The 27093-nt window shown below is 43.9% G+C and overlaps 2 protein-coding genes across 10 annotated transcripts in view; both read left to right on the forward strand.

The window, feature by feature from the left end:
* Positions 1-17178, forward strand: part of MCOLN3 (mucolipin TRP cation channel 3) — an 83176-nt gene extending 65998 nt beyond the window's left edge. For 7 of the 8 annotated variants that reach the window (XM_054038456.1, XM_054038455.1, XM_054038457.1 and 4 more), the window contains 11 exons: positions 2205-2358; positions 2995-3079; positions 3366-3462; positions 4113-4212; positions 9285-9397; positions 9480-9629; positions 12129-12230; positions 12342-12464; positions 13906-14112; positions 14786-14916; positions 15831-17178. In XM_054038456.1, coding sequence (XP_053894431.1) covers positions 2205-2358; positions 2995-3079; positions 3366-3462; positions 4113-4212; positions 9285-9397; positions 9480-9629; positions 12129-12230; positions 12342-12464; positions 13906-14112; positions 14786-14916; positions 15831-15837 — 1269 coding nt within the window. In that variant the 3' untranslated portion in view covers positions 15838-17178. Of the gene's footprint in view, positions 1-2204; positions 2359-2994; positions 3080-3365; positions 3463-4112; positions 4213-9284; positions 9398-9479; positions 9630-12128; positions 12262-12341; positions 12465-13905; positions 14113-14785; positions 14917-15830 lie in introns of those variants that run through there. The other variant, XM_054038462.1, reaches the window with a different exon arrangement.
* Positions 17179-25156: 7978 nt separating this feature from the next.
* Positions 25157-27093, forward strand: part of MCOLN2 (mucolipin TRP cation channel 2) — a 41394-nt gene continuing 39457 nt past the window's right edge. Inside the window, exon 1 of one of the 2 annotated variants that reach the window (XM_054036451.1) lies at positions 25157-25322. In XM_054036451.1, the coding sequence (XP_053892426.1) occupies positions 25195-25322 (128 nt within the window). In that variant the 5' untranslated portion in view covers positions 25157-25194. Of the gene's footprint in view, positions 25323-25950; positions 26026-27093 lie in introns of those variants that run through there. The other variant, XM_054036453.1, reaches the window with a different exon arrangement.

A 27093-nucleotide genomic window follows, 5' to 3' on the forward strand; every position in this document is an offset into this window, starting at 1 on the left:
AGGGGTTCGGAGTGTTGGAGCTCGGGGCTGAGCCTGGGGCTGGGGGTTGTGGTGCAGGAGGGGGTGCAGGCTCAGGGAGGGAGTGTGGGCTCTGGAGGGAGTTTGAGTGCAGGGGGGCTGGGGCAGCAGGTTGGGGTGCAGAAGGGGTCCAGTGTATAGGCTCCCGCTTGGTGCCCCTTACCTCAGGCAGCTCCTGGGCAGTGGGGCTCTGGCAGGCTCCCTGTCTGCCCTGGCCCTGCGCTGCTCCTGGAAGCAGCTGCCATGTCTGGCAGTAGCTCTGTGGGGGAGGGACAGGTGTCTCTACATGCTGCCCTTGTCTGCAGGCACCACCCCCACAGCTCCTATTGGCCGGGAATGGGAACTGTGGGGGTGGTGCCTGCATATGGGGGCAGCACATGGAGCCACCTGCCCCTCCCGCCCCCAGAAGCCGATGGTGGTCGCTTCCAGAAGCAGCGTGGGGCTAGGGCAGGCAGGGAGTTGGCCTTAGCTCTGCTGTGCCGCCAGACTGTTAGCGTCCGAACTACATGTTTGGCTGCAGGAGGGTTGGCAACCCTATCATGACTGACTGGTTGATTGTGGAGCCTCTGATGGCTAGAGGCTCCACAATCGACTGGTAGGTGACCACTGATCCAAACTAATACAGCTTCAACAGGAGAGACTGAGGAAGCCCCACACTCGAATATCCTATAGGCTGTAGTCCAGCAATTGGAGCACTCATCTGAGAGGTGGCAGTTGTGGAAGCAGAGAAAGAACTGACAGGAAGGGGATGCAATGCATGACAGTTCTTTCTCTGCTTCCACGCAGTTCAAATCCCTTCTCCTGCTCAAATGGAAGGGAACTCGGGGGTCTCCCCCATTGCAAGTGAGTACCTGAGCCACTGGGCTAAAAGTTATGAGGGAGGTCGTCTAGTCTAGTGTAAGTTCACCTATAGGGGTCTAGCTCTTAGCTGCCAAAGAACAACAATCTCTCATTCCAAACTTCTGGGCAATTGTTTGAGGGATACGATCCTATTTCTTAAATATCTTACAAGACTGTCATTTTAAGATTCCAGGGGACAACTTATCATGGCACTGTCTGACTAGAAAAGTCAGGATAGTGCCATGGTTGGGGAGCTAGCCTAGGACTTGAGTCGAGTTCAACTCTCTGCTCTGCCACAGACTTCCTGTGTGACCTGGGCAAGTAATTAAGCCTCTCTTTGCCTCCGTTCCCCATCCTACCTCATAGGGGTTTGTGAGAGTATATACGTTAGAATGTGAGGCGCTCTGATACTACAGTAATAAGGGCTATGGGTGGGGGGGAAATCTAGACCGAGGAAAAGGGTTTAGGAAAAGAGAATATTTTCCTAGAGTTGCAAGAAACAGACCTGGAGACACACTGTGTGTGTGAAGAGGGAACAACCTGGTCTGCTGTGTGGTGGGCTGGAGTCCCAGTAGAAATTTGAACTGCCAATGAGCCAAAGTTGCAGTAGAGGATTGGTAGGACTATAGAAAAACCCCAGCCACACCTTCCTATGCTAGAAACAGGGAAAAGCATGGTATAAGAACTGCTCTATCCACTCTAGGGCATCCCAGGGTTCTGTATGTTGACTAACGCTCCTAGAGTCAGATGTGCTAGTATGGCTGCTTTTTGCAGCATCACCACATCACGCGAGAGGATCTGTCCACTGTACCTCTAGGATCAAATGAAATACTACTGTCAAATCAAATAGCTCATTTGTGTGTAAATTTTGACTAAGTAACAAACTACAATATTGCCATATGCCTGGGATAAAACCAATCCTGAATCAGATTGACAGATGAAGGCCTTCAGTGACTACTTGGAAAAAGCTGGTACTAGTGATCTTCATGCCCCAGTGTTAAACCTGGGAGGCTGTTGCCCAAGTCTTATCTGTACGCTTTTCATGTCTAATGGCTTTAATCCAAGGATCTCCAAGTAAAAAATAATGAATTAGCCTCATCCTAGGAGACCTTTAATAGAAAATACTGCTTGTTTAGGATCTAATCCGGAACTTTTTGCCCAGGCAAAACTCTCTTGAACTTAGTGGACAAGTCCAGCTTGTGGTGTAGGCCTTCTGAATTATTTAGGTGACCTTTTAAACAATGAGATGGTTCTAGTATACATTCAAACAAATATTGACTAGCTTGTTCAGATGTAGCAGCCTAGGCATGACATCTAATTCAGTTTGACTTATTGTTTTGACTTAGTACTTACAGCTGCGCAACATATCTGTTGGAAATCATGCTTATGAGAGGAGAGGCGCAGAACAAACAGCTATGGCAATCTGTCAACAGTTCTACAAGCGAGGAAGCATCTGTCCTGGAAATGACACCTTTGATATCGACCCCAACATTGAAACTGGTGACACACCTACCTTCTATCTTGTCTGAACTCTTTCTTTATACTCCGTGAACTTTTTGTTTTCAATTTTCGCCAAACATAAAATACTGATTATAGTTGTATTAAACTGTCATGGACTCTACAAAAGTTTCTCTTCACAAAATCTAGAACAGATTATGCTGGATCACGTAGTCTGTCTTTAAACTTTTATTGTAACCTAACATTTGTGAAATGGGTAAAGCTCTGTAACTTTTTAAAAATTAATTGCAATTCTAATGCCGTTGTGTTGAGGGAAGTAGCACTAGCTTTAGCCAATGCTATTGGTATTTTGACTGACTTATAGGCTTTTCTGTGGCATTCATCACTATATTATGAAGCCTCTTGCATTTACCATCACAACATCCCTGTGAGGTAAGGAAGTAAATAACTAATGTTAATTCTTTAAGTGTGCCTTAAGTCAAGAATGAATTGAGTTGGAGTGCAAGAAAGTCCATACTCTCGCAAACTGATCTCTAAAATGACTGACCCATTTGAGATGTATTGCTATTTTGACTTCTTTAATAAATAGCTCTTACGCCCACTGGGGGGTTGGTAGTTTAATTTGTTTTAAACCGACACTGAATCCAACTGCTGCTTGTGCCTCTTTCTTCATGGCAGAATGTTTCTATGTTGAGCCAATGATGCCTTTGGAAAACAGAACACTGGGAAAGCACAAGTTCAATTTCACTCTGGACTTCCATAGGTGAGGTGTGTGTGTGATTCTAGTACAGTGGTCCTCAGACTTGTGAAAGGGGTCACCAGTACAAATACCAAGCCTCTGAGTGTGACCCCCTCCCATAAGTGAAAAACACTTTTTAAAAAATATTTAACACCATCATAAATGCTGGAGGCAAAGTGAGGTTTGGGGTGGAGGCTGACAGCTCACGACCCTCATGTAATAACCTTGTGACCCCCTGAGGGGTCCCGACCCCCAGCTTGAGAATCCCTAGTCTAGTACTATGAAAAGCTAATTCAAACTTGCCTTCCAGACTTGTAACAGTACAGCTTACCTTTAAACTGAAAGCAATCAATCTCCAGACAGTTCGTCACCATGAACTCCCGGACTGTTATGATTTTACTTTGACAGTAAGTGAATACTAGAATATATTTTGTATTCACCATAGTAATAATTCTTATTGCCTATGTGGATATCTTCGTAGGGGGTGTACTATCCATACCATACATTTAACCATGGTTGGGCACCAGGGCTCAGTTATCCTGGTGAGTGGTCAAGGGGGCTGCTATAGCTTATAGTAGCCTATAAATAGTTGAAGGTTGGTGTTGTGGGAGCCACAAGACATCTGGCCAACCTTTGTTGATAGGCTCCCCTGTTAAACCTATTAACCAAATGCTACCAGACAGCAAGTATAAGAAATTAAACCTCCGTCTTTGAGCACACTACAAGTATATTTTAAAAAAAAAACTCCTCTCTTCTCTCTCAAGAGACCCTTCTAAGAATGGTTATGTGCAGTTCAGACTAGAATGGGATTGTAATTTAAATTAATGACTTTAATCAATTTGTTGGAATATAAATTGTTATTTGCTATAATTACTATGTTCTATCAGACTTTACCTTTTTTCTGTTACATATTTACATGCATAAATTTGAAGATTCTTAGTTTCCTAATTTTCCTCCTAAGAATATTATGGGTCATTGTTATGAAATATATATAAAATTTCTAAGCTTTATGTAAGCACCTGTAACTTTTTACAAAATCTCTCTGTCCTTCACACAGATAGTGTTTGATAACAAAGCACATAGTGGAAGAATTAAAATAAGTCTGGACAACGATATTGCCATCAGGGAATGTAAAGACTGGCATGTTTCTGGATCAAGTAAGTAACAACTAAGTTAAAATACTTTAAGGCATCCATAAACGTGTTTAACTCTTGTCATGTTAATACAGAATTCATCCACTCTGGATGGGGTTGTGTTCGATCTTCTCATCCTCTTTCATTTTCACCTTGCCAACTAATACGGGGAATTATGTAAAGGGATGCTGTCCACAGAGTTGGTCTCAAATTTAGGTTTTATAAAGAATCTTTCTGCTCATAACTCTCAAACATTTTGAACTTTCACCTGAAATTTTGAGAACACAAACTCATAATTGAACTACTTGACGACTGAGGTGCTAAAGGAGCACTCAAGGAAGCCAAGGCCATTGTGGAGAAGCTAAATGAATTCTTTGCATCGGTCTTCAGTGCAGAGGATGTGAGGGAGATTCCCTCACTTGAGCTGGTCATTTTAGGTGACAAATCTGAGGAACTGTCCCAGATTGAGTTGTCATTAGAGAAGGTTTTGGAACAAACCTAATAAATTAAACAGTAAGTCACCAGCAGAGCTGTCCTATCCATAGGATGGACCAGGGTAACTGCTGGGACACAGAGTCCAGGATGGGCTGGGGAATTAGCCGGGGGCATGGCGCCAGCAGCAACAAGCAACCCAGCCCTGGCATCACTTGGGGGAGATGGTGGAAGCCAGAAAGGGCCGGGGGAGGGGTGGAGTGGGGCAGGGCCTGGGTGGGAGGATGGAGGATGGAGGGGGTTGTCCCGCATCTTCCCCCCCCCCCCCCCCCCCCCAGGGATGGCCCTGGTCACCAGGACCAGATGGTATTCAGAACTCTTGGGTGAAGAAACTCTGATATGAAATTGCAAAACTACTAACTGCTCTTTGATTTAAAACGATAGGTTAGAGTCTGTACCAGATGACTGGAGGATAGCTAATGTGATGTCAATTTTCTAAAAAGGTTCTAGAGGTGATCCTGGCACTTACAGGCCAGTAAGCCTAACTTCAGTACCAGGACAGCTGGTTGAAACTATGGTACAGAACATGTTCATCTGTCTGCTAATCCTGATCTGTTGGGGAAGAGTCAACACCGCTTTTTTGCAAAGGAAATCATGCTTCACCTATTTATTAGAATTTTTTGAGAGGTTAACAAATATGTGGACAAGGGTGATGCACTGCATATAGGGTACTTGGTCTTTTTGAGAGAGCCATTGACAAAGACTCTCCCCCAAACGTTATTTAAGTAAGGAGTCATGGGATAAGAGGGAAGGTCCTCTCATGGATCAGCAACTGGTTAAAACCGGAAACAAGGGATGAGAATAAATGGTCCTTTCTGAGACTGGAGAAAGGTAAATAGTAGTGCCCCCCCATAGATCTGTATTAGGATGAGTGCTGTTCAACATGCTAAACCTTTTTTCCAGATCATTTACGAACAGTGAGGTGGCAAAGTTTTCAGAAAATACAAAATAACTCAAGATAGTTAAGTCCAAAGCTGACTGCGAAGAGTTACAAAGGAATATTTCAAAAGCTCTGGGTACAAAATGGCAGATGAAATTCAGTGTTGATAAATGCAAAGTAATGCATATTGAAAAACATAATGCCAAATATGCATAAATGATGGGGTGTAAATTAGTTTTTACCACTCAAGAAAGATCTTGGTCATTGAGCTGGTATCGTCATACCACTATCCACAACATGCAGCAGTGGTCAATAAAGCTAAGAATGTTAGGAAATATTAGAAAAGGGATATATAATAAAAGAAGAAAATCACAATGCCACTGTATAAATGCATGATATGCCCACACTTTGAATACTGCATGCAATTCTAGATGCCCATCTCAAAAAGATACAGAGAACGACGACAAAAATGATTAAGGGTAGTGAACAGCTTTCATCTGAGGAGAGATTTAAAAGACTGGGACTGTTCAGTTTAGAAAAGAGATGAGTAATGAGTCTATAAAATCATGAATGGTGTGAAGAAAGTGATTAAGGAAGTGTTTATCCATTTGCATAACACAAGACCCAAGGGTCACCAAGTGAAATTAATGGGCAGCATGTTTAAAACAAACAAAAGGAAGTACTTCTTCACACAACACACAGTCAACCTGTGGAACTTGTTGCCCCAGGATGTTGAGCGTTAAAACTACAATGGGGTTAAAAAAAGAATTTTGATAAGTTCAGGGAGGAAAGTCCATCAATGGCTATTAGCCAGGATGGTCAAGGCTGCAGTCCTATACTCTGGGTGTTTCTAAACCTCTGACTGCCAGATGATTGGACTAGAAGACAGGATGGGTCACTTTACAATTGCCCAGTTCTGTTCATTCCCTCTGAACCATCTGGCATTGGCCACTGTTGGAAGATAAGATACTGGGCTAGATGGATTATTGGCCATGCTGAGTTAGATTGTTCTTATGGACTTTTTAGTACAAAAAGGCTAGAACTCTGTCTGCCAAAGCTGAATGATAGTGGTGAAAAGTAAAGCTGGTTCTTGTGTAATTCACTTTTTTTTTAATTCGAATGTGCAAAGGCTGTATCCAGTAAGTTTCCTCACCTGTATTAATATGGAGTGGCTAGAAATATAGCTAAATGTTGCTAGCATGTGTAACTGATGGTACCAAGGATTTGATTTAATTGAAATCAAGTTGTGATGCACAATACAGTATGCACCGCATGTTGGAATTTAATGACTATTTCAAACTAACTTAAGATTAGTAGATATTAGAGCTGGTCAAAACCCTGTTTGACACTTTAATCAGAAACTTTCCATAAATGGCTTTTTGTCAAATTTCATTTTCTTTCTTTCCTTTCCCTCCCCTTTTTGCCACTAAGTGCCCCAGTAGGATGAATGAGATCCAGGTTTTTGGACCTCCCGCCCCGCCCCCCCCAAGTCAGCGGCAAAAGGAAAAACTTGGGAGTGGGGGAGAAAATTAGGGGTGTGTGTGTGTGTGTGTGTATTTTTAAAGGGGTGGGGGAGAGGAGAAAAACCAATCCTGGCCTTCAATCTATTGCATTCAGTGGAAAAAGGGCAGTGGAGAGTGCAATGAAACAAAATAGTTTTCAAAAATACTTTTGTTTTGATAAATCTTTTTGTTTTCAAGTTTTTCCCTACTTCGATTAGCCAAGTGGTTTTCAAACTTTTGTACTGGTGACCCCTTTCACATGGCAAGCCTCTCAGTGAGACTCCCCCTTTATAAATTAAAAACACTTTTTTTTAAATTAACACCATTATAAATGCTGGAGGCAAAGCCGGGTTTAGGATGGAGGCTGACAGCTTGTGACCCCCATGTAATAACCTCGTGACCCCCTGAGTGGTCCCGACCCCCAGTTTGAGAACCCCTGAATTAGCCCTATTAGCTGCCTTTCACCAACTGTTCACTAGATGGCATGCTAGCCTGAATGGATCATGCAGTGCTGAAAGAAGGTGCTTTATATCAGACTTGTGTGGTGATCTGTATTAGGATGTGATGCCCTGTTAAAAATGTTAGTGATGCACATTTTTACAGGTCAATCCAGGAGATTCTTTTGTAACTTAATCTCAAATCAGTGGTGAAACATACTAGTCAAATTTACTTGTTTTACAAGTACAGCCCCCTACCAAAAAAAACAAAACAAAACTTTTTTTTAATCCATTTGAATTAAGTTGCAAAAATTGCTCAAATGTGAGCACATAGCTACATATATGGCAGAATCTTTGTATATCCAAAATGTCAACATGATCTTTGTGGAATGGTGCAGCAGGTACCATCTTGAGGTCAGATAGTGCTTCAACACCCTATTTGAGATTGATTGATTGCTTGTTTCAAAACCTACTTGGATTAATAACCAGTAGTAGAGCCTTTGGTCTCTAAAAACCACTTTAAACAGAAAAGTAATCACTAGAATACCTTTTATGGGAGATAGGATGCTTGCTTTAGACAACCCCTGTTTTTAGTATTGGAATTTTAATCCTTTTTTCTGATGGTTATCTGGCTTCAAATATGTTAGCTTTATAGGAAAACTCTAGGATAAAATGTCTTAACCCTTTAACATAGTTCTGGTGCAAACCTTCGCCTGCCTAAATGTCTTGATTATGTGTCTAATTCTTAATATACACTTTTTATTAAAAACAACATTGGTGACTCTGAGTAACTGATGTTCAGCACAACTTGTACTACTTGGGTCTTGACTGCCTGTGCAGCTGTGTAAGTTACCTGCATTGCTCTGGGAGGAGAAGGATGGCTCAGTGGATAAGACACTGGACTGGAACTGAAAAGATCTGGGACCAATTTCTGACTCTGCCACTGAATGTCTATTATTAATTATTATTATTATTTTTAAGGCTTCCATTCCTGTTGGTGTAAAATGAGGAACAGTATCTCGTGCTCTCATGGGACACTGGAGACACCTCTAATATTATGACATGGTTATTTTAAGACAACTGCTCATTTTCAAGAAGATACTGTAAAATCATGTTGGCTTGTGATCTAGGAAACCCTTGGAGTGGTTACAGGAATTCTAAATGAGAAGCACTAGTCAAAGTTTAATACTGTTAATATTTGCAGTCAATGTAATGCACGACTGTCTATACAGCTGTCTTTTATATCTGTACAAATCTAAGTTGCAAATGCACAACAGAAAAATGTAATTCTACCATGTTAGCAACTATGTATTTGCTCCAAGATACAAATAGTATTCACATGACTGTCTCATGCCTTCAAGCACTGACAAGGTCACTAAAGCGCGTTATCTGTACAACTTGCTCAAGAATGCCAGGAAAGAACTAAATATATTCTAAACAAAGCTGAAAGCTGTTTCCTCTTGAATATGAGGGAGGCAGGAGATACATTAATACTGACATAACTTGCTAGATGGCTTGTCTTGAGCATAAGTGCAATATACTTGCTTGTTTAAGCCTACAATTTGGTGAGTGTTGATCTATCATACTGAGACACTCATCAACTTCATGCACCTACATCTCTGATAAGCTTTAATGGGTGAAACTCTAAATTTATCTTAATCCAAATTAAGTGATTCAGACTTGAGTTAAATGTGTACTCTTAGATGTGCACAAACACAATGGATTTTGCCTAATTATAAACATATTTTGGGTTTTTTGTTGGTTTTGTTCTTGTTTTTTTTGCAGTACAAAAGAATACTCATTACATGATGATCTTCGATGCCTTTGTCATATTGACTTGTTTAGCCTCATTGATCCTCTGCACACGATCAGTGGTTAAAGGATTTCGGCTCCAAAGGGTGGGTATAACTTATCCTAAGGAATGCTTTTGAGCCATTTAAACTTAGTTTGATTGTAGCTGCTTTTCTTTTTTTCCTCTAGGAATTTGTAAGTTTTTTCCTACATCATTATAAGAAAGAAGTATCTTTCACAGATCAAATGGAATTTGTCAATGGGTGGTACATCCTGATTATTGTTAGTGATGTCTTAACTATTGTTGGCTCAACACTAAAAATGGAAATACAAGCTAAGGTAAGACCTTCACCTACTAGGTAGAAGCAAAACTGTTCTTGAAATTTCATCCCAGTCTGACTTCTCAAGTATAGCCCCCTTAGAGGTTTCCAACTAGTGAGGACCAAAAATAAACTGTTTGTTTAGGCATTTCATTTCAGGTGAGCAGTGACTGGTCATTAGACTTTAGAACCCTGAATATCCTTGGACACCCATCTGCCTATTCTCTTCACTCTTAAGAAATTTAACCCTCAAAATAAAATTTTGTATTCACTATCTGCTTTCCCTTTTCCTCCTCCCATGTAGCTGTACTTGAGATATCTGGCTTTTTGGTTTAGAAGTGTATGTGTAACTTTCTGTGCACCATTGTACAGTACCTACAACTGTCTTGAGGAAATGAGGTACTTCTCAAACACCTCTTCACTGCAACTCCAGCTCCCAATCTCCAGCAACTAAGCAGGCATCAGCCTGGCAACTTTCTGTCTGCAAGAGTTCTGAATATCTCCAGGAATTGGAACATTTCCGCTACAGCACATGATGACAAAATAGACTTGCACCCTCCCACATTCAGAGTTAGATGTGTACAGTCTCTGCTACTTTGATAGCTTCTCTAACCAGTTCTGGTGCTACCACTTAAGCTTTTGGACCATGGTATTTCTAGTTATATCTGAAACTACTTGCTTCCATATTAAAAAATAATTCTGACAAGGTGGGTGAGGTTATATCTTAATGGACCAGCCAAAGTTGATTTACTTTTTAATATTTCTTTTGCTCTTACAGAAGTGCCTATCCCAGGGTCTAGGTGCTCAATTTCTTAGTCACACAAAAATGCACAGTGATTTTTTTTATAACCCATGTCCAACAAGACTCAACCAAGAACTGCAAAAATATTCCATCCTGAAATACCCTAACATTAACCTAATGCTACTTGCCCTCAAAACTCCAGCAGATTAGCTTTGCAGCATGCCTGTAAGCTTTAGTCTAAGCTGACCAAAGAATAATTCTGAAAAACCAGTTGGTGGTGCTGATTACTGTTTTTAAATTATTCTCGCAAAGTACCCAACTACCAATTATGGAGCAGATACCTTCCTTTTATTTGTAAGAATAGGAGCTAAGAAGTAAGTGCAAAAATGAGTAATTGATTTATGGTCTGGGGAAATCCAGGTATGAGAGCAAGAAGGAGTATATCTGATTGCAAGATTTCATCCAATGTGCTGTTTTCTTATTAAATGGTTTGGTAAAAATTGGGATTGTGGGGTTCATCTTCTTTCTCAGGCCTGGTCCACCCTAAGCCCCCAGTTCCAACTAAGATACGCAACTTCAGCTACGTGAATAACGTAGCTGAAGTCGAAGTATCTTCGTTTGAACTTAAAGGTACTTACTGCAGGTCCACACGTGGCAGGCAGGCTCCCCCGTCGACTCCGCCTACTCCTCTCACAGAGCAGGATTACCGGTGTTGACAGCAAGCACTTCCAGGATCAATTTATCGTGTCTAGACAAGACGCGATAAATCGATCCCAGAAGATCGATTGCTGGCTGCCGAACCAGCAGGTAAGTATAGATGTACCCTAAAACTCCATATCCCATGTAATAGCTCACAAGTAAAGCAGAGGCATCTCATTGCAAGTCCTGCAAATTTAACCTGAAATCTGAATAAACATATCTCTTCCTTGTTGTACACCACTGTCTGAAAGTTCTGCCAGCCAAATTACACTTTGTGCAACCCTTAGCTACATTTATGCAAACTTTCTGAAGAGGGGTGCAGCTTAACAAATGAAGCAGCTGATGGATAACACAAGAAGGAATGGAGTCCACCCAACTATTTGCTGTATTGGTTCTGCGGGTCTAACAGGAATAAAATAAAATAAAAAAAAAAAAACTGAAAACCTTTTGTCACTAAAGTGAGCTGTTGTTCTTACTCAGATCTGATGCTTAAACATATTTTTGCATAGTTGCCTTTCAAAATAGAACTGCAGTTAAAATCAGGATAGTGAATGTATTAAGTTGGATGAAAGTAGACCAGTGCGTGTAGGTGTTGACAGAATGGAAAACCATTAGAACACAAATGAAATCTAGTTCTGTGATCATTACTTCAGTTTTTAGAAGCTATCTTTCTCCTTGGTAACTTCCTGGAACTGTGGCACTTGTATGAGCTACTTGTTGGTTAGACCTGATTCTTCCTCTTACATAAAGATCTATTTTGCTTGGGCAGAAAAATACATTTCTTGGACATGATGGCTATACTGTATATATTAGTCACACACGCGAGAGATGCACAAAATTTATTTAAATACTTTCTCATTTCTTGCCTGCAGCTATATAATCTAGTAGAGTTTTGCCCACTAAACAGAATTGGTTTTGGTCAGTATTGGAATGAGAGATGGAGGCTTTCAAGGAAAATAAAGTTTCTTGGCAAATTGTTGTAGCAATGACCAAATCATAGGCTAGCACAAAAAGGGAGACTTCTAGTCCACTGTATGGTTTTAACACTTTGTTCTTTCCTATTTGTTTTATATATAGAGTCTGACAAGTTATGATGTCTGTAGTATCCTCCTAGGAACCTCCACCATGCTTGTGTGGCTTGGAGTTATTCGATACCTAGGTTTCTTTCAGAAGTATAATGTAAGGATCTCCTGGGATCTCCATGCTGTTGGTATTTATTTTATTTGTTGTTATCACACAACTGTAACAAATATCTGGCTGGATTCCAACTGTTAATATTGGTTTCTGCAGCTGCTTATTCTGACACTACGGTCAGCATTGCCCAATGTCATTAGATTCTGCTGTTGTGCTGCTATGATCTATCTGGGCTATTGTTTCTGTGGATGGATTGTACTGGGGCCATATCACGTTAAGGTAATGTAATATTTTGATTTTTTTAAACTGAACAAATTAAACCAGGGGTTCTCAAACTGGGGGTTGTGATCCCTTAGGGTTGCAATGTGGTTACATGGGGGTTGCAAACTGGCAGCTCTGTGGGGCTGACAACTCAAGCTCCCATTAAATTACCCCCCCTAATTTATAAGGGAGGGGTCACACTCAGAGGCTAGCTGCGTGAAAGGGATCATGAATACAAAGTGTGAAAGCCACTTATTAAACTGAATGAATAGACTTCATTCCAAGTAAGTTTCTAAATTATAAGAGTTACCCGTAGCCTTCACAATTTCAAGGCTTTCTCTAAGATGAAAGTCTTTTTTAAGAATCTAAAGCCTTACCTATCATAGTTTTTGAAGGTTGACAAAGTACAACGTCAACTTGATCAGACTTTCCTCTCCACCATTATGAGAGTCCTGAGTCAGAAGTATGGCCAGATTGATTCCTAATCAAAAGCTGGGGCTTTCTATGCAATGTTTTGAGAAATAACTTGGTCTTGCACAAGACTAACTTCTATTTTCAAATTAAGATTTTTTTTTCTTAAAGGGATAAGAACTAAGGCACCAAAGTCAGTATGTCTTGCTATTCGTTCACAGCTGAACCAATCTAAATCTGTGTTGAAGACAACTAATCTATTGCCTAGATATATTCTACCAATGCATGTTGTCATATCTGTTTGTTTGCAATGCTGTATCCTGCATTCTCTCCCTGCTATGCCAGGACCTGCCTGTAGCCACCTTTTGCTCTGCAGGTCTCTAAACCAGGGAAAGTTGATTAGGTTACAGGGTTGATTGGGTACAGTGCCTCATGCTTCTTGTAAAGAGTCTAGGACAGCTGAGGTAGCAACATTCAACAGCTCTTCACTTATTTTAAGACTAAGACTGCAGCAAACAGTAACTTGATGGTACTAGGGTTACCCTATTTCAACACTGAAAAAAACGGACACTCCATGGGGGCCCCGGCCCCGCCCCTTCCCTGCCCCCATATCAACCCCTTCCCCAAAGTCCCCACCCCAACTCCGCCCCCTTCCCTGAGCACCCTGCATTCCCCCTTCTCCCTCCCGCCCCCCCCAGGCTCCGGCTGCTGCTGCGCTGGGGAAGTTGCTTCGGCCCCGGCGCACAGTGCAGAGCGGCGGGAGCCGGGAAAGTTGGAGCCCGGGGAGGAGGCGGCTGCATGCTCAGATGCCGCCCGCCGCCTCTGTGCCCCCGCAGATCCTGGGAGTTGTAAGTTTTGCTGCAGCCACTCACACTCTGAGTCCCCTTACCATGCCTCCCTATTTTCCTGGACATATTTGGCTTTTTGGAAATTCCTCCCGGATGGGGATTTGAGGACCAAAAAACTGGACGTGTCCAGGAAAATCTGGACATATGGTAACCCTAATGGTACTAAATAATGTTTGTTTTGGTTTCCCCTTCTCCTCTAGTTCCGTTCTCTGAACATGGTTTCAGAATGTCTTTTCTCACTGATAAATGGAGATGATATGTTTGCCACATTTGCAAAAATGCAGCAGAAAAGTTACTTGGTTTGGTTATTTAGTCGGCTTTACCTCTACTCCTTCATCAGCCTGTTCATCTATATGGTGCTAAGTCTTTTCATTGCACTGATCACAGATACATATGAAACAATTAAGGTAGGCATGATCTTTTTTTATTCTCTGGTTCAGAAGAAAAATGCAAGAATGGTTTGCATATTCAACTGTGATATTAATACAAAACCAGTGATTCAGTGCTGTTGCCAGTACATGTACCTATCTGGTAATTAAAGTTGAAATATGAATCCAAATGTACAGAAACTTTTCTACTGAAAACCCTAACTTTCAGCAGCTACAGTATTGCTAGTTGATCTCACTGGCTAGGAAACAAGCATAATGGTTTAGTCAGTGTGCATCCAGACTTTACAATGTATTACAAAGCACTGAGGTAGATGAGGTAATGTACATGAATTTAGAGCATAAGTTTATAATTTTCTCTCCTGAAATGTTAATTTCCAGAAATCTTTGATCACTAACTTAAAGAAGAGTGACTAAAATATTAATGAGAATTGTTTAGCAGATTCTCTTCCCACCTTGCCCTAGTTTTGACAAAACCAAATCTGCCTTACTATCCCAAATGTTCATTTTAAAAGATAAAAATATATCAGAATATTTCTGTACAGTGTCTACTGCACTTCAGAATGTGCAGTCTTCTAAATCCAGTTTTTACACAATTGTGTGGCTAGTGTTGAGGGGAAGGAGTTAAATCTTAGCAAGACTATACACACAAGAATTCAGTTTTGTATTGTAACTAAGAATGACTAATCTTCAGCATTACCAGCAAGATGGCTTTCCAGAGACGGAACTCCATGACTTTATATCACAGTGTAAAGACCTACCAAACTCAGGCAGATACAGATTAGAAGAGGAGAGTCCTGTGTCGATCTTCTGTTGCTGTAAACGGTAGGCATCTGGCTTTATTTGCCTGCCTCTTATTAAGTAGCTATAGAACATGACATCTTGGTGAGATATGGTATATTAGAAATTCTTTCTCAGTTAAGAACTATGTGGCTTTCTAATGCTTTAGGAGTCCTGCACTACCGGCTATCCTCTTATTCAACTGGATTATGTTATGAAATACTGCAAAGGATAAGATGTCTAATTTAAACTATTCCAGGCCCCAAATTTTGGAATCAAAGCAGCTATTCAAGCTACTGCAATAGACGACTGTCCTGCTCTAGTGGTCAGACCAGACTTTTGAGTCTATTGCCTCTAACTAATGGGCCTGGCTCTTTAGTTCAAATATGGGTTCCTGCTGTTTGGATCCAGAGATTACAGGTTCTCTACCGATGCCCTATCCAATGGAGGTGTTAAAGTTAGTCCAAATCCCCAGATGGGCCACTATTCAAATCTGTAGCTTCAGCTCAGGAATACTCGTAGAATCTTGCCTGTTTTGTGCCAAGGACTTTGTATTTGTCTGTACCACCTTAGCTTGGGTGGGGGGGAGGGGGAGCTCAGTGGTTTGAGCATTGGCCTGCTAAACCCAGCATTGTGAGCTCAATCCTTGAGGGGGCCACTTAAGGATCTGGGGCAAAAATGAGTACTTGGTCCTGCTAGTGAAGGCAGGGGGCTGGACTCAATGACCTCTCAGGGTCCCTTCCAGTTCTATGAGATAGGTTGTCTGTCTGTCTGTGTCTCTCTCTCTCTCTCTCTCTCATACAATACAAGGTGACTGAATTATATGTGATCTTTCTGTTTCCAGTAGTGGTATCAGTCATTAAGGAATGGGTCTGAGTTATTTTGATTTAGTTAATTTGCAGTTTTCAAGTTAAAATTGTTACTTTCCTGCAACTAGCTGACAGCTTTCTTTCTTGAAGGTCCTAATGAAGATATTTACAAGAACGTGGGAATGAATTCTGGAGACTTTTTTTAAAACAGCACACTAATCACAAGAACTGGATAGAAAAAGTGGCTGGAAAATTCCTGAACTTAAAGCTCAAACTTTCTTTTCTTTAAAATAGTGCAAACTTGTTACAGAAGCTTTGTGAAACTTGAACCTCCAACTGACCATTATCTCTCGTTTAGATTGTATTTTTCTAAGCTTATGGCTCGAATTGTATCATCTAGTTAGAATTGATGCAAAGGGCATTATGAAACTGGCTATGCATAGTGATCTGGCTAGACTAGACTATCCAACATTTCTCCAATAGATCCAAAAGTTAAACAGTTGGACAATGGTAACATCAAACAAAAACTGGTCTTCAACACTACAGGCATAATGAATGCTAATCCATACATATACTGAGTTACAGCACTACTTACCAAAGGGCTTTGGTTTCTTCAGATTTTCTATTTACATACAGTAATAGTAAAAACATCAACCAAAACTGAGTTTTAGTAAAACACATTAGATAAACTGCCCCTGGAAACAGTGTAGTGGATTAACGTAAATGTTCAAATTTGGCTCAGGGCATAAATTAGCAGGCATTTGTGCAAACAAGCCATACCACCTGACCTGACTGGCAGTCTCTTCTCTGAGAGGCCAGAGTATATAGCCAGGAAGAGGGCAGGTTGGGTTGAAGTGTGGTGGCAGAGCTGAGTAGAGGAACTTTGCATAGCTTATTACAGACACCACTGGGTAGGACCAGGCACGTAGCCTTTCACTTCTCTTAACAGAATGCTGACCTACATTTTTAAAGAATTGAGGTAAGGGAGAAAATAAACATAACAGCAACAAAAGTACTTCTAAAATATCTATTTTTATTTAAACGTTTCCTCTAGTACACAAGACCTTAGACTATTTTTGGAGTCTAGAGTCTAAATTAGATGTATGGAGGTTGTGACTTCCAAATATTGGAAAGTGGATATTTGATGGAGTTATTATCTGCTGCAGTCAGAAAGGTGGTCTGTGGAATTTTGTTATGATACAGTACTTTAACCATTACAATTCTGAGCGATTAAGCAGTCAGTCCTCTTGCTTTGGAACCACATTTTTATGGAAGCTTTATTCTCCATAATCTGTTCACTTGGGAAGCAGAATAGAAAAACGGAGGAGCATATTTTAGATGATTGCACGTGTAAGAGCAAAACTCCTATAGGTGTAGTAAAATGTACAGTGAAATGTTTATGTACTATGTACAAACTTGGAAGATGTTAAACATGTTCTGTCTGAATGTTTATATTTTGTAGGAAAGTACTGAAATAAACATTTGCAATTGAAGTAAATCTTGAGTGAACCAGGAGTAACTTTAAGATGTCAGTTTTTAGTTCAGCTTTTTCATGACCAGTATCCTTATACTTTGGGTACGGATTAAATATTGGACTGATTTGAGATGAATACCTAAACTTTAGCTTGATGCTAGCTCTGGGTCTGTACTAGATTAGCTCTTACTTTTTATTGTTTTTTCTCACTGAATTATTGCATCTTAATCTTTCACATGTTTTCTTGTGTAAAAACAGTCTTGCAGAAGTGGTACATCTATCATAATAGATTCTAACTCAGCACAGAGGCCAACCAAATGCAATAGGGAGCAGAACTGGAACAGACTGAACAAATTCCCCCTAAACTAAATTTCTAGCAAGTCATTTTAATAAGGCTTATTTCACCAGCATCTTGGTTATCTTGAGAATGCCGTTCGGGGGGGGAGGGGAGGGAGTTCATTAGCATATAAGCAGTGATTGCAATTCTTTGCCTATCAAAAGGGGCTAAGCATAATGTACACACCACTTAAAAAGCACTATCGCAGCTGCAAGGAAATCTGAAAGGAATGGCATCTGCCACTATAAACCATTGAAAGGGCATCACCTCTCCCTCCTGATTATCTCCTACCTATTTCATCATAAACTTTCTCTTGATTTTTAAACCAGTCTGCTCTGACTTACACAATTCAGCAAAACCCAAATCTGATTACAATGCAGAGCACTGTTGCTGCCCTAATACAATGGAACATCTGTAAATAATTAGGGATACATAAAGACTAAAGGAGAGCTAGGGCCCATTGCACAACTTAACCCCTCCCGTGCAATCGTCTCACAATTTCTAATACCTTCATATTGCCATATGGGGCAGAACAGGCTTACCCTAGCCCCAAGCCAGCGGCAAGGTACTCTCCACCTTTGACTCGTTTTTATAGCCAGACTTCTCAGTTCTTGGCGCCAGTGATCCTGTATTTGATGTGCTGTTGGAAACAGCCTGTATTGACAATCCTGAATCTTAATCAATACATGTTCTCCTTGTCCTCATCTAATGCTGAAGCCAAATTTTCCTCAACAAGTATTCTGACTAGTTGGAGAATGAAGGTTGAAGATGACTTAATTTGAGCAACAACCATGCAGGTTAAGTACAAGCAACACCGGGCTCCAAGCTGGCGTTGGATGATATGCATACTAAAAGAGACCAAACATAGAAACAACTCAGACACCTTTCCTCTGCCTTACATAAGATTTTCTAACTAGAATTACATTTTAACTATAATGTCTGGCACGTCTAAACCAGGAAAGAACATAGACATTGCCATATAGCATCAAAGCAGTGATGGATCTATTACAACTTCCTGTCTCAGGCAGTGGCCAATACCATATGCTTCACTGGAAGCCCTGGGAATGTTTTGTTGTGGCAGAGCTGGCCCCTAGGCTTCTTCCTAACTCCTGTTAGTGGTTGGCCTATGCCCTGAAGCATAAAGATTTGTACCTTGTCTATTTTGTTAATGAAGTTACGGAAGTCTATACATATATAAATCTTATTTGTTTCTGGGATCTTATTAGGCTGTTTGGTCTCAATGGTGTCCTGTGATGATAAATTCAGCAGCTTCACTACCAACTGTGAGGAAAAGTTTCCTTCAAGCGCTAGTAACTTTGCCTTTTAAGTATCAGAGGGGTAGCCGTGTTAGTCTGGATCTGTAAAAAGCAACAGAGGGTCCTGTGGTACCTTTAAGACTAACAGATGTATTGGAGCATAAGCTTTTGTGGGTGAATGCCCACTTGGTCGGATCACATGCATCCGACGAAGCGGGCATTCACCCACAAAAGCTTATGCTCCAATACATCTTAGCCTTAAAGGTGCTACAGGACGCTGTTGCTTTTTGCCTTTTATTACTTTTACTACTGAATTCTCCTTTTATTAGGAGAACCCAATTTCCCCTTTGCTATACCACTATTTGTATAACTATCACTTCATTTATTCATCTCTCCTCCAAATAGTCCCAATCTTTTCTTCAGTCACCCCCGCCCCCCCCCCCCCCCCACACCATTTATGTCTTATCAGTTTAGGCCCTTGTCTCTAAACACACTTTTTTTTAAATGTCTCCTCCTTTCTGAGAGAGGATGAATTGAAGACCCTCAGGTGAGGGCACATTATCTAATTACATAATGGCATAACTCAATATTCTCAATCCTGTTCTTTCTACACGCTAACATTGTTGCCTTGCTCCCCTTACAGCTAGGACAGAACTTCTACCATCTATACTCTGTAACAAGAGGCTTAATCAAACTCTGTAAAGCTATTCAGAATGAGCTAGTTTAATCCTATCCTCTTCCACCCTCCAGCTTGCTGGAGTAATCTGACACAATCTCACAGCTTCCAGCTCCCAACTGAAAATTGGGAACAGCTCCGTAGGATAAACTCTGCAAAGTTTTAGTATGGAGGTGCTCTGTAGGCATCTTAAAATTCTGTAGCAGCTGCCTTGACCTCTTCTGTAAAATGCTCCACCTCAAAGTTATGAACACTTTATTCCAAAATAAAATAAATCCTGATTATCAATATTGCCTTTAAAGGAGGCACGGTTTATTAATCCTTATCCGAAGCCTTTAATGAAGCAGCAATTGCAGGAGGAGTGAGCTGGATGTTTTAGTTTACTTTGGAACCTCTTTAAGAGTTTTACCTACCACGCTCTTTGCCTCTATCCACAACTCAACTCTGTTTAAAATATGGAGGAGACAATAAACTTAATCCCATGCCTCTGGAAGAAGTGTGAAAATATTAAAAATTGAAGAGTTAGAGGCCAGAATCTTAGAGGTATTTAAGTGCCTAAATCTTGTTGATTTCAATGTAAGTTAGGGAACTACAGTAAGTAGGTTTGAGGATCTGGCCCTGTATGTGCACTTCAAAATGTTCCCTTTAAAAAGCTGAGATATAAGCTTAGAGCCCTTCTGAAGTAGTTTTAAAAACTCTGAATTGAAAAGGAAGGGGGGGGGGGGGCTGCTCCTGGCCCCATCAGAAAGGCCCATCTAACCCTAAATTTGTTTCCTACTCTTCCCCCACCCTCGGCCTAAGTTTGTGTAATCAATATTTACTTATTTCTTGGTGGCTGGTCAACTTCAACCTGGACAAACTGAACTGGTCATTTCTTTTTCCTTTGAGGTATTTGTATAAGTTATTTTGTGGTGTTTAGAACAGTGGTCTCCAAACTTTTTTGATCGCGCACCCCATCAGTAAAATTTTTTTGAGCATGCACCCCCTGACACGCCAGTTCTAGCGCCCAAATTGCCAAAGCAAAAAAAAAAAAAAGACGCTCTGCCTCCGGCCTGACAAAGGGGGGGAAAAAAAGCGCTCCTCTGGCCATGCACCCCAAGGATCCTCTTGCGCACCCATTGGGGTGCGCGCACCACACTTTGGAGACCATTGGTTTAGAGTACTGTAATAGAAAACTATAATCAAACAAAAATTAATGGAGCTTGTACTGTTCCAGCTGCTGAAATCATTAAATACATTGTGAAATACTGTCTGCACTTTTTTCCTTTAAATTTTTGTCAAGATTTATCAAAAAACAACTTTAGGATAAGTAATGTTTAGATGTTCAAAAAGCTTTGGCCTGAATTTCTCCCCCGGAAAGCATTAGGGACTTTGAAGTCCAGGGAGGAACATGGTCAGAACAATATTTAGAGTATTTTAATTGTACCAGTCTCAACCAGAAAGAGCTCTTCTGCCTGCTAAAACTAAGCTTGATGATACCTGCATTTTTTTGTTTTTTGGACACATGTAGCATCTGCCTAAATCCTGCTTTAATCTGACAAAAATTTAAATCATAAAATGGTTTTTTACCTGTGAATTTTCTTTTTGGTATAACAAAGAGTTGGCCTTAGAATTCACAACTGTCAGTAAGAAAAAGGTCAAACCAAGTTCCAGAATTTGTGGTCCTGTTTTTCTTATTGGTTTAAAGAATGAGCCATTATACATTCAATTTAATAGAGGAAATAGCTCAAAAATGAGCTTCCATACGAGAGAAAATTATCACACTGTGAGCTTGCCGAGGCTAAACATTTAGATCATGGCAGAAGAGGGATTATACCTGAATTCGAATCCTGCTAATAACAATATGTTAAGCCCAACTGTTGTGCTTATTTAATATCAACAAAATGATAATGGAACCACAGAGTTATCCACAACTACCTGATAAAATTAACTATGACATATCCCCATCTCCATTGAGTGAGAAGTCCTGTTTTAATGCAATCTTTATTCAGATGTTGTAGTAGAGTCTCAGACTCCCCTTCAGGGATGAGCACCCCACGGTGCTAGGCACTAGACCAGGGGTGGGCAAATTACAGCCCGTGGGCCGCTTTCAGCCCGCCTGCTGTTTTAATCCGGCCCTCGAGCTCCCGTTGGAGAGTGGGATCTGTGGCTTGCCCCGCTCCAGTTGGGGAGTAGGGTCAGGAGCTACTTCACGCGGCTCCCAGAAGCAGCGGCATGTCCCTCCTCCGGCTCCTATGCATAGGGGCAGCCAGGGGCTCCCCTCACTGCTGCCGCTCCCATTAGCCAGGAATCCTGGCCAATGGGAACTACAGGGGCCGTGCCTGTGGACTAGGCAGCATGCAGCAGAGCCGGCTGGCCGCGCCTCCGCATAGGAGGTGGAGGGTGGACGTGCTGAGAGCTGCTTGAGGTAAGCGCTGGCCAGAGCCTGCACCCGAGATGCCCCACTCCTGATCCCCCTCCCACTCTCCGAACCTCTCGGTCCCAGTCTGGAGCACCCTTCTGAACCCCAAACCCCTCATCCCCAGCCCCACCTAAGAACCTGCACCACCAGCCGGAGCCCAACCCCAATTTCATGAGCATGCATGGCCTGCCATACAATTTCCATACCCAGATGTAGCCCTCGGGCCAAAAAGTTTGCCCACCCCTGCACTACACCAACACAGAACAAAACACGGCCCCTGCCCCGAAGAGATCGCAGTCCAGCTATTTGTCTTTGTTGAAGTATTAGCTCATGGGTTTCCCAGAAACCTGATTCCTGTCCACACACACATTTCTAGCTCAAAGTAAGTGGGTCTTTAAACTGGAGCTAGTTAGCCCAGCTCAACAGTAAAAAGTTAGGTTGACTTCGGGTTGCCAACTTTATAATCACACAAAACCGAACACCCTTACCCTGCCCCTAGGGTGACCAGACGGCCCGATAAAATTGGGACTGTTCCAATATTTAGGCATTTGTCCCGCGTCCGGACCAATGTTTGGTCGGGACACAATTTGTCCTGATATGTCGCGGCACTCCATTTTTTTGCTCTGCCGGTGACCACCCCCCCATGTGTCCTGATATTTTCTCATCTGGTCACCCTACCTGCCCTTTCTCTGAGGCCCCATGCCCACTCCATCCATCGCTTGCTCTCCCCCACACTTACTTTCACCAGGGGGGTAAGGTATTGGGGTATGGAAGGGGGTGAGGGCTCCAGGGTGGGGCAAGAAATGAAAAATTTGGCATGCAGGAGGGGGTTCAGGGTACAGGCTCTGGGAGAGAGTTTGGGTGCAGGAGGGGGCTCAGGGTTGGGGTGCAGGAGGGCGTGAGGGATGTGGGTTCCGGGAGGGGGCTAAGGAGCAGGCGGCACTTACCTTGGGCGGCTCCCAGAAGCAACTGGCGTGTCCCTCTGGCTCCTAGGCTCAGGGGCAGCTAAGTGGCTTCATGTGCTGCCCCTGTAATGCTGACAGACCCAGTCATCAGCGGGCGGGATCGAACCTCGGGCCTCTGGAGCTTAGTGCATGAGCCTCTACTGCATGAACTAAAAGCCATGTGGCTCTTAACTAAGGCTGTAGAGCAGCAGTACTCAAACTGGGTCAAGACCCCAAAGGGGGTCACAACCCCATTTTAATGGTGTTGCCAGGGCTGAAGCTTAAGACTCAGCCCCACTGCCTGGGGACAAAGCCCAAGGGCTTCAGCCCTGGGTGGCAGAGCTCAGGCCTTGGCTTCAGCCCTGGGGAATAGGGCTCTGGTTAGTCCCCCTTCCCCAGAGCTGAAGCCCTTGGGGTTTGTCTTTGGCCCCCTGGCCCGGGGCAGCGGGGCTCGGGCAGACTCAGGTTCAGTCCCTCCTCCTGGGATCTTTTTTTGTTATCAGAAGGGGGTCGCGGATCTGGCCTGGCGCCACTTACCTCGAGCCGCTCCGGTGTGGGAGCGGTGCGCAGTGGAGCTAAGGCAGGCAGGGCCGGCTCCAGGCACCAGCCTGGCAAGCAGATGCTTGGGGCGGCTGCTCTGGAGAGGGGCGGCTGGTCCAGCTATTAGGCGGCAATTCAGCAGATGGTCCCTCACTCCCGCTCGGAGCAAAGGACCTCCTGCCGAACTGCCGCCACAGATCGCGATCGCGGCTTTTTTTTTTTTTTTTTTTTTTTTTTTTTTTTTTTTGCTGCTTGGGGCAGCCAAAACTCTGGATCCGGGCCTGAAGGCAGGCTCCCTGTCCCTGTCCCCACACTGCTCCCAAAAGTGCCAGCATGTCTGGCAGTGGCTCCTGGGTACCCTCCCGGAAGCTCCCATTGGCTGCGGTTCCCTGTTCCTGGCCAATGGGATCTGTGGGGGGGCGGTGCAGGGCCAGAGTAGGCAGGGAGCCTGCCTTAGCCCTGCTGTGCCACGGAGCTGGCAATCCCGCAGGCCAAATCGAAAGCCCTGATGGGCCAGATCTGGCCCATGGGCTGTAAGTTTGCCCTCCCTTGCTCTAACTGGTCTTGGTGCCACTAGATGGGATAGAACACCACACCTAGGAGGTGTGTGGGTTAACCCCTGTTTGCAGGCACCACCCCTGCTGCTCCGGTTCCTGGCCAATTGGAGCTGCGGAGTCGGTGCTTGTGGCAGGGGGAATGTGCGGAGATCCCCTGGCCTCCCCTGCGCCTAGGAGCTGCATATGCCGGCCACTTCCGGGAGCCATGGCAGGTAGGGAGCCTGCCTTAGCCCTGCTGTGCCGCCAACTGGACTTTCAGCGACCTATTAAAATCTCCCGGATTGCTTTCAATAGTCATCGGGAGATCGATGCCAATTCTGGTAGACTCCTGGTCAATCCAGAGAAGTTGGCAACCCTAGGCAGACCCAGCTATGTTGCTCAGGAGGGTGAAAAATCCACACCCTTGAGAGAGGTATTTAAGACCATCTACCCCTGGTCATGACAATGCTAGGTCAACAGAAAAAAGCTTCCCTCAATGTAGCTACCGCCTCTTAGGGAGGTGCTATAGCAGTACAGCTGCAACATTTGCTAGTGAAGACATAACCTTAGCCAGCTAGTGCCCCCCCCGGGGACAGAGCCAGTCTCCAGCTGCAGCCTGAGTTACCAATTGCTAATCCAATCGCTCCGTGTAATCGGGAGTGTTGGTGGGAGGTGTGGTTACTCCCTGTGCTCTCCCAGGGCACGCACTTAGCTTGGCTGCTAGGCCCGGCTTGCCACGTGCAAATGTTGTGACTGAAAGTTGGCGGCCCCAGGCTAGCGGGACTGGAACACTCTGGGTCCTGCCTGTTGCAGGGGAGCCGAGCCCTAGTAGCTCTGAGTGACTGATGTGCTAGTGAAGGCCAGCCCCTAGCGCTGCTAACAGGCGCGGATTTGCGCCCGTTCAAGGTGCAGCGCGGGGGTCTGGGGAAGGCGACCTGGGGATCGGAAATGAACACCCAGGCCGGGGCGCTGGGCGAGGCTGCCGCTCGCGGCGCAGGCAGCAGGTTTGAGGGGCAAGCAAGCAGCACGTGGGAAGCAACGGACTCCGGCAGCCGCAAACCGCGTCCCAGCCCTGCAGAGCGCTGCGAGCCCCAGCTCAAGGCTCCTGCTTTAAAACCAAGGCGCGCGCTCCTTGCCGCGGGGGGTGCGCGTCCGGGGGATTCTCCGGCTCCTCGGAAGCCCCGAGCGCTGCCGCTGTCAATGCCTCGGGCTGCAGGCGCCAGGCGCCTCCGCCCCGTTACTCTCCGTTCCGGACTCGCTTGGGGCGCCACGTGACCGCGGATCCGGCTGTGGTGGCTTAGCTCGGCTGCCCCGGCTCGCCTGCTTCCCGCCCGCCCGCCCGGGAGCTGCATGGGTCCGGCGCCCCGCTGCGAGCGCGCCGCTCCGGGCAGCAGTGGCCACGGCAGGGCCCCGCGGCCGGCGTGCGCCATGGACCTGTCGGTGGGGTATGTGGCCAGGGGCCGGACGCTGGTGACCAGGTGAGCGGGCGGCTGGGGGCTACCTGGGAGCGTGGCGCTTCGGTGGCCACGGGTGTGCTGGGGATCAGGCGCGAGCCAGGCAGTTCTTCAGGGGGTTGGGACCCGTCACCCCCTTGGCTGTCACTGAGGGGCCCTCGGGGAGCCTCCCCGTCGCTCTTCCCACTGAAGCTGCCCAAGCGGAGTGACTTGACTTTTACATCAGTGAGAGTTCAGAGGTTTGGGTTTTAAAATCCCGCCTGCCCCCCACCAGTGCCTGGGACTTGGGGAGCACACCTGAGCAGCCGATGTTATTTATCATAACGCTGCTCTCCAGTGCATGGGCAGGAGGGTCCCTTGCAATGTCCTAAGCTTGGCTGTCCCCAGCTGAGCATGATGCAACTAGTAAGTGACACCCCGCCAAAAAGGAGGAGAAACAAGACTTTTAAATGCTCCTTAAAGCTTGTGCAGCTTTTAGGATGGAAAGTATTGCTAGTAATAGGGTAAGGACATTTATTTTTTTAAAGTGGATTTTTTTGGGTGGTGGTAGATATATTTTACTTGACACTTGAAAGGACTCTGGGCCTGACTTTTCTCTCACTTGCGCTGATAGGAGGCAGGAGTAGTTCCACTGAAGTCCATGGAGTTGGAACCAGCATAAGAACTATGTACAGAGAGATCAGAATCAAGCCCTCACTGTGCAGATGCCAAGGTTCCCCTGGAACTGGTTAGATGCTCTTACATTTCTCTGGGCACCCCAAGGCATTTGAAATTTGCTGAAGTGGAGGAGACAGAGGCAATGCAAAGGGCTTTTAATGGTCTAGGAATTGCATCTGAACAGCGGCAGCAACCACAACAACAAAAGCTTTCACCCAGTGTATTTTTAACCGTGTGTGTTACATTTCCTTCCTGAAACAATTTATTGTTTCTACTAGAGCAGCTCTGCCCATTGGGCCTGTTTCCTTCCACATACTGCATCCATCCATCCATGCTCATCCCCATTCCCCTCACCCATGGCAGTATTGCTGCAGGATTCAGCTCAAAGCAGCTTCTTGTGTGGGGCTGAGGAGAGGAGCCAGTGCTGGGGGTTGGCGGAAACCACTGTTTTCTCTAACACCAGAGCACAGAGTTGTCTCTTTCAGTGTAATATTTTCAGTCATGAGATAGGTGGCCACCTCTGTTTGTGTTGCTAATGCACAACCATGGAGACCTTTGGATCCAGTAATTCCTCTTTCAGGAGGATGTTCATAGTAGTTCAGTTTATTGACTATTTATAGTCAAATGTACTGTGAGAGAGGATCAAAGCAAACTAATTAAAGAGTGACAATATATCTCGAAGCACTTCTGGTTTGTACTGCAGAAATTAAGATTGCAGTAAGCTTAGGCCCCATCCTCCTTAGGATTTGTTACACTGTCTTTAAAACTTCCAGTTAACTTTTTTTTTTTTTTTAATGTTAGAACATTCCTTGTGTTCATGCAACACCATTACAGACCCTATTACAATTGTGTCTGAAAACCAGGCTTGAATCCTGCCAAAGGCGGTCTCAGACTGCCACAGTTGATGCTGCAACAGCTCTGTCCACACTGACCTTGTCTACCCTGTAACATGTTATGTTCAAACAGCACTGAGAAAAGTTGAATTATTTGATACAACATGACTATGACTGAGCGGTCTTCATAGATCAGGGCAAATAGTGACTAGCTGCATTTAATTACAATTAGCTGACATTGAACGTGATTTACTCTGGGCTATGCTAACTGTCAGTCATGGACACTTCACCTCTGTGTGTGTCAA

Source organism: Malaclemys terrapin, chromosome 8 (genome assembly GCF_027887155.1).
Source record: "Malaclemys terrapin pileata isolate rMalTer1 chromosome 8, rMalTer1.hap1, whole genome shotgun sequence".
Classification (NCBI taxonomy): Eukaryota; Metazoa; Chordata; order Testudines; family Emydidae; genus Malaclemys; species Malaclemys terrapin.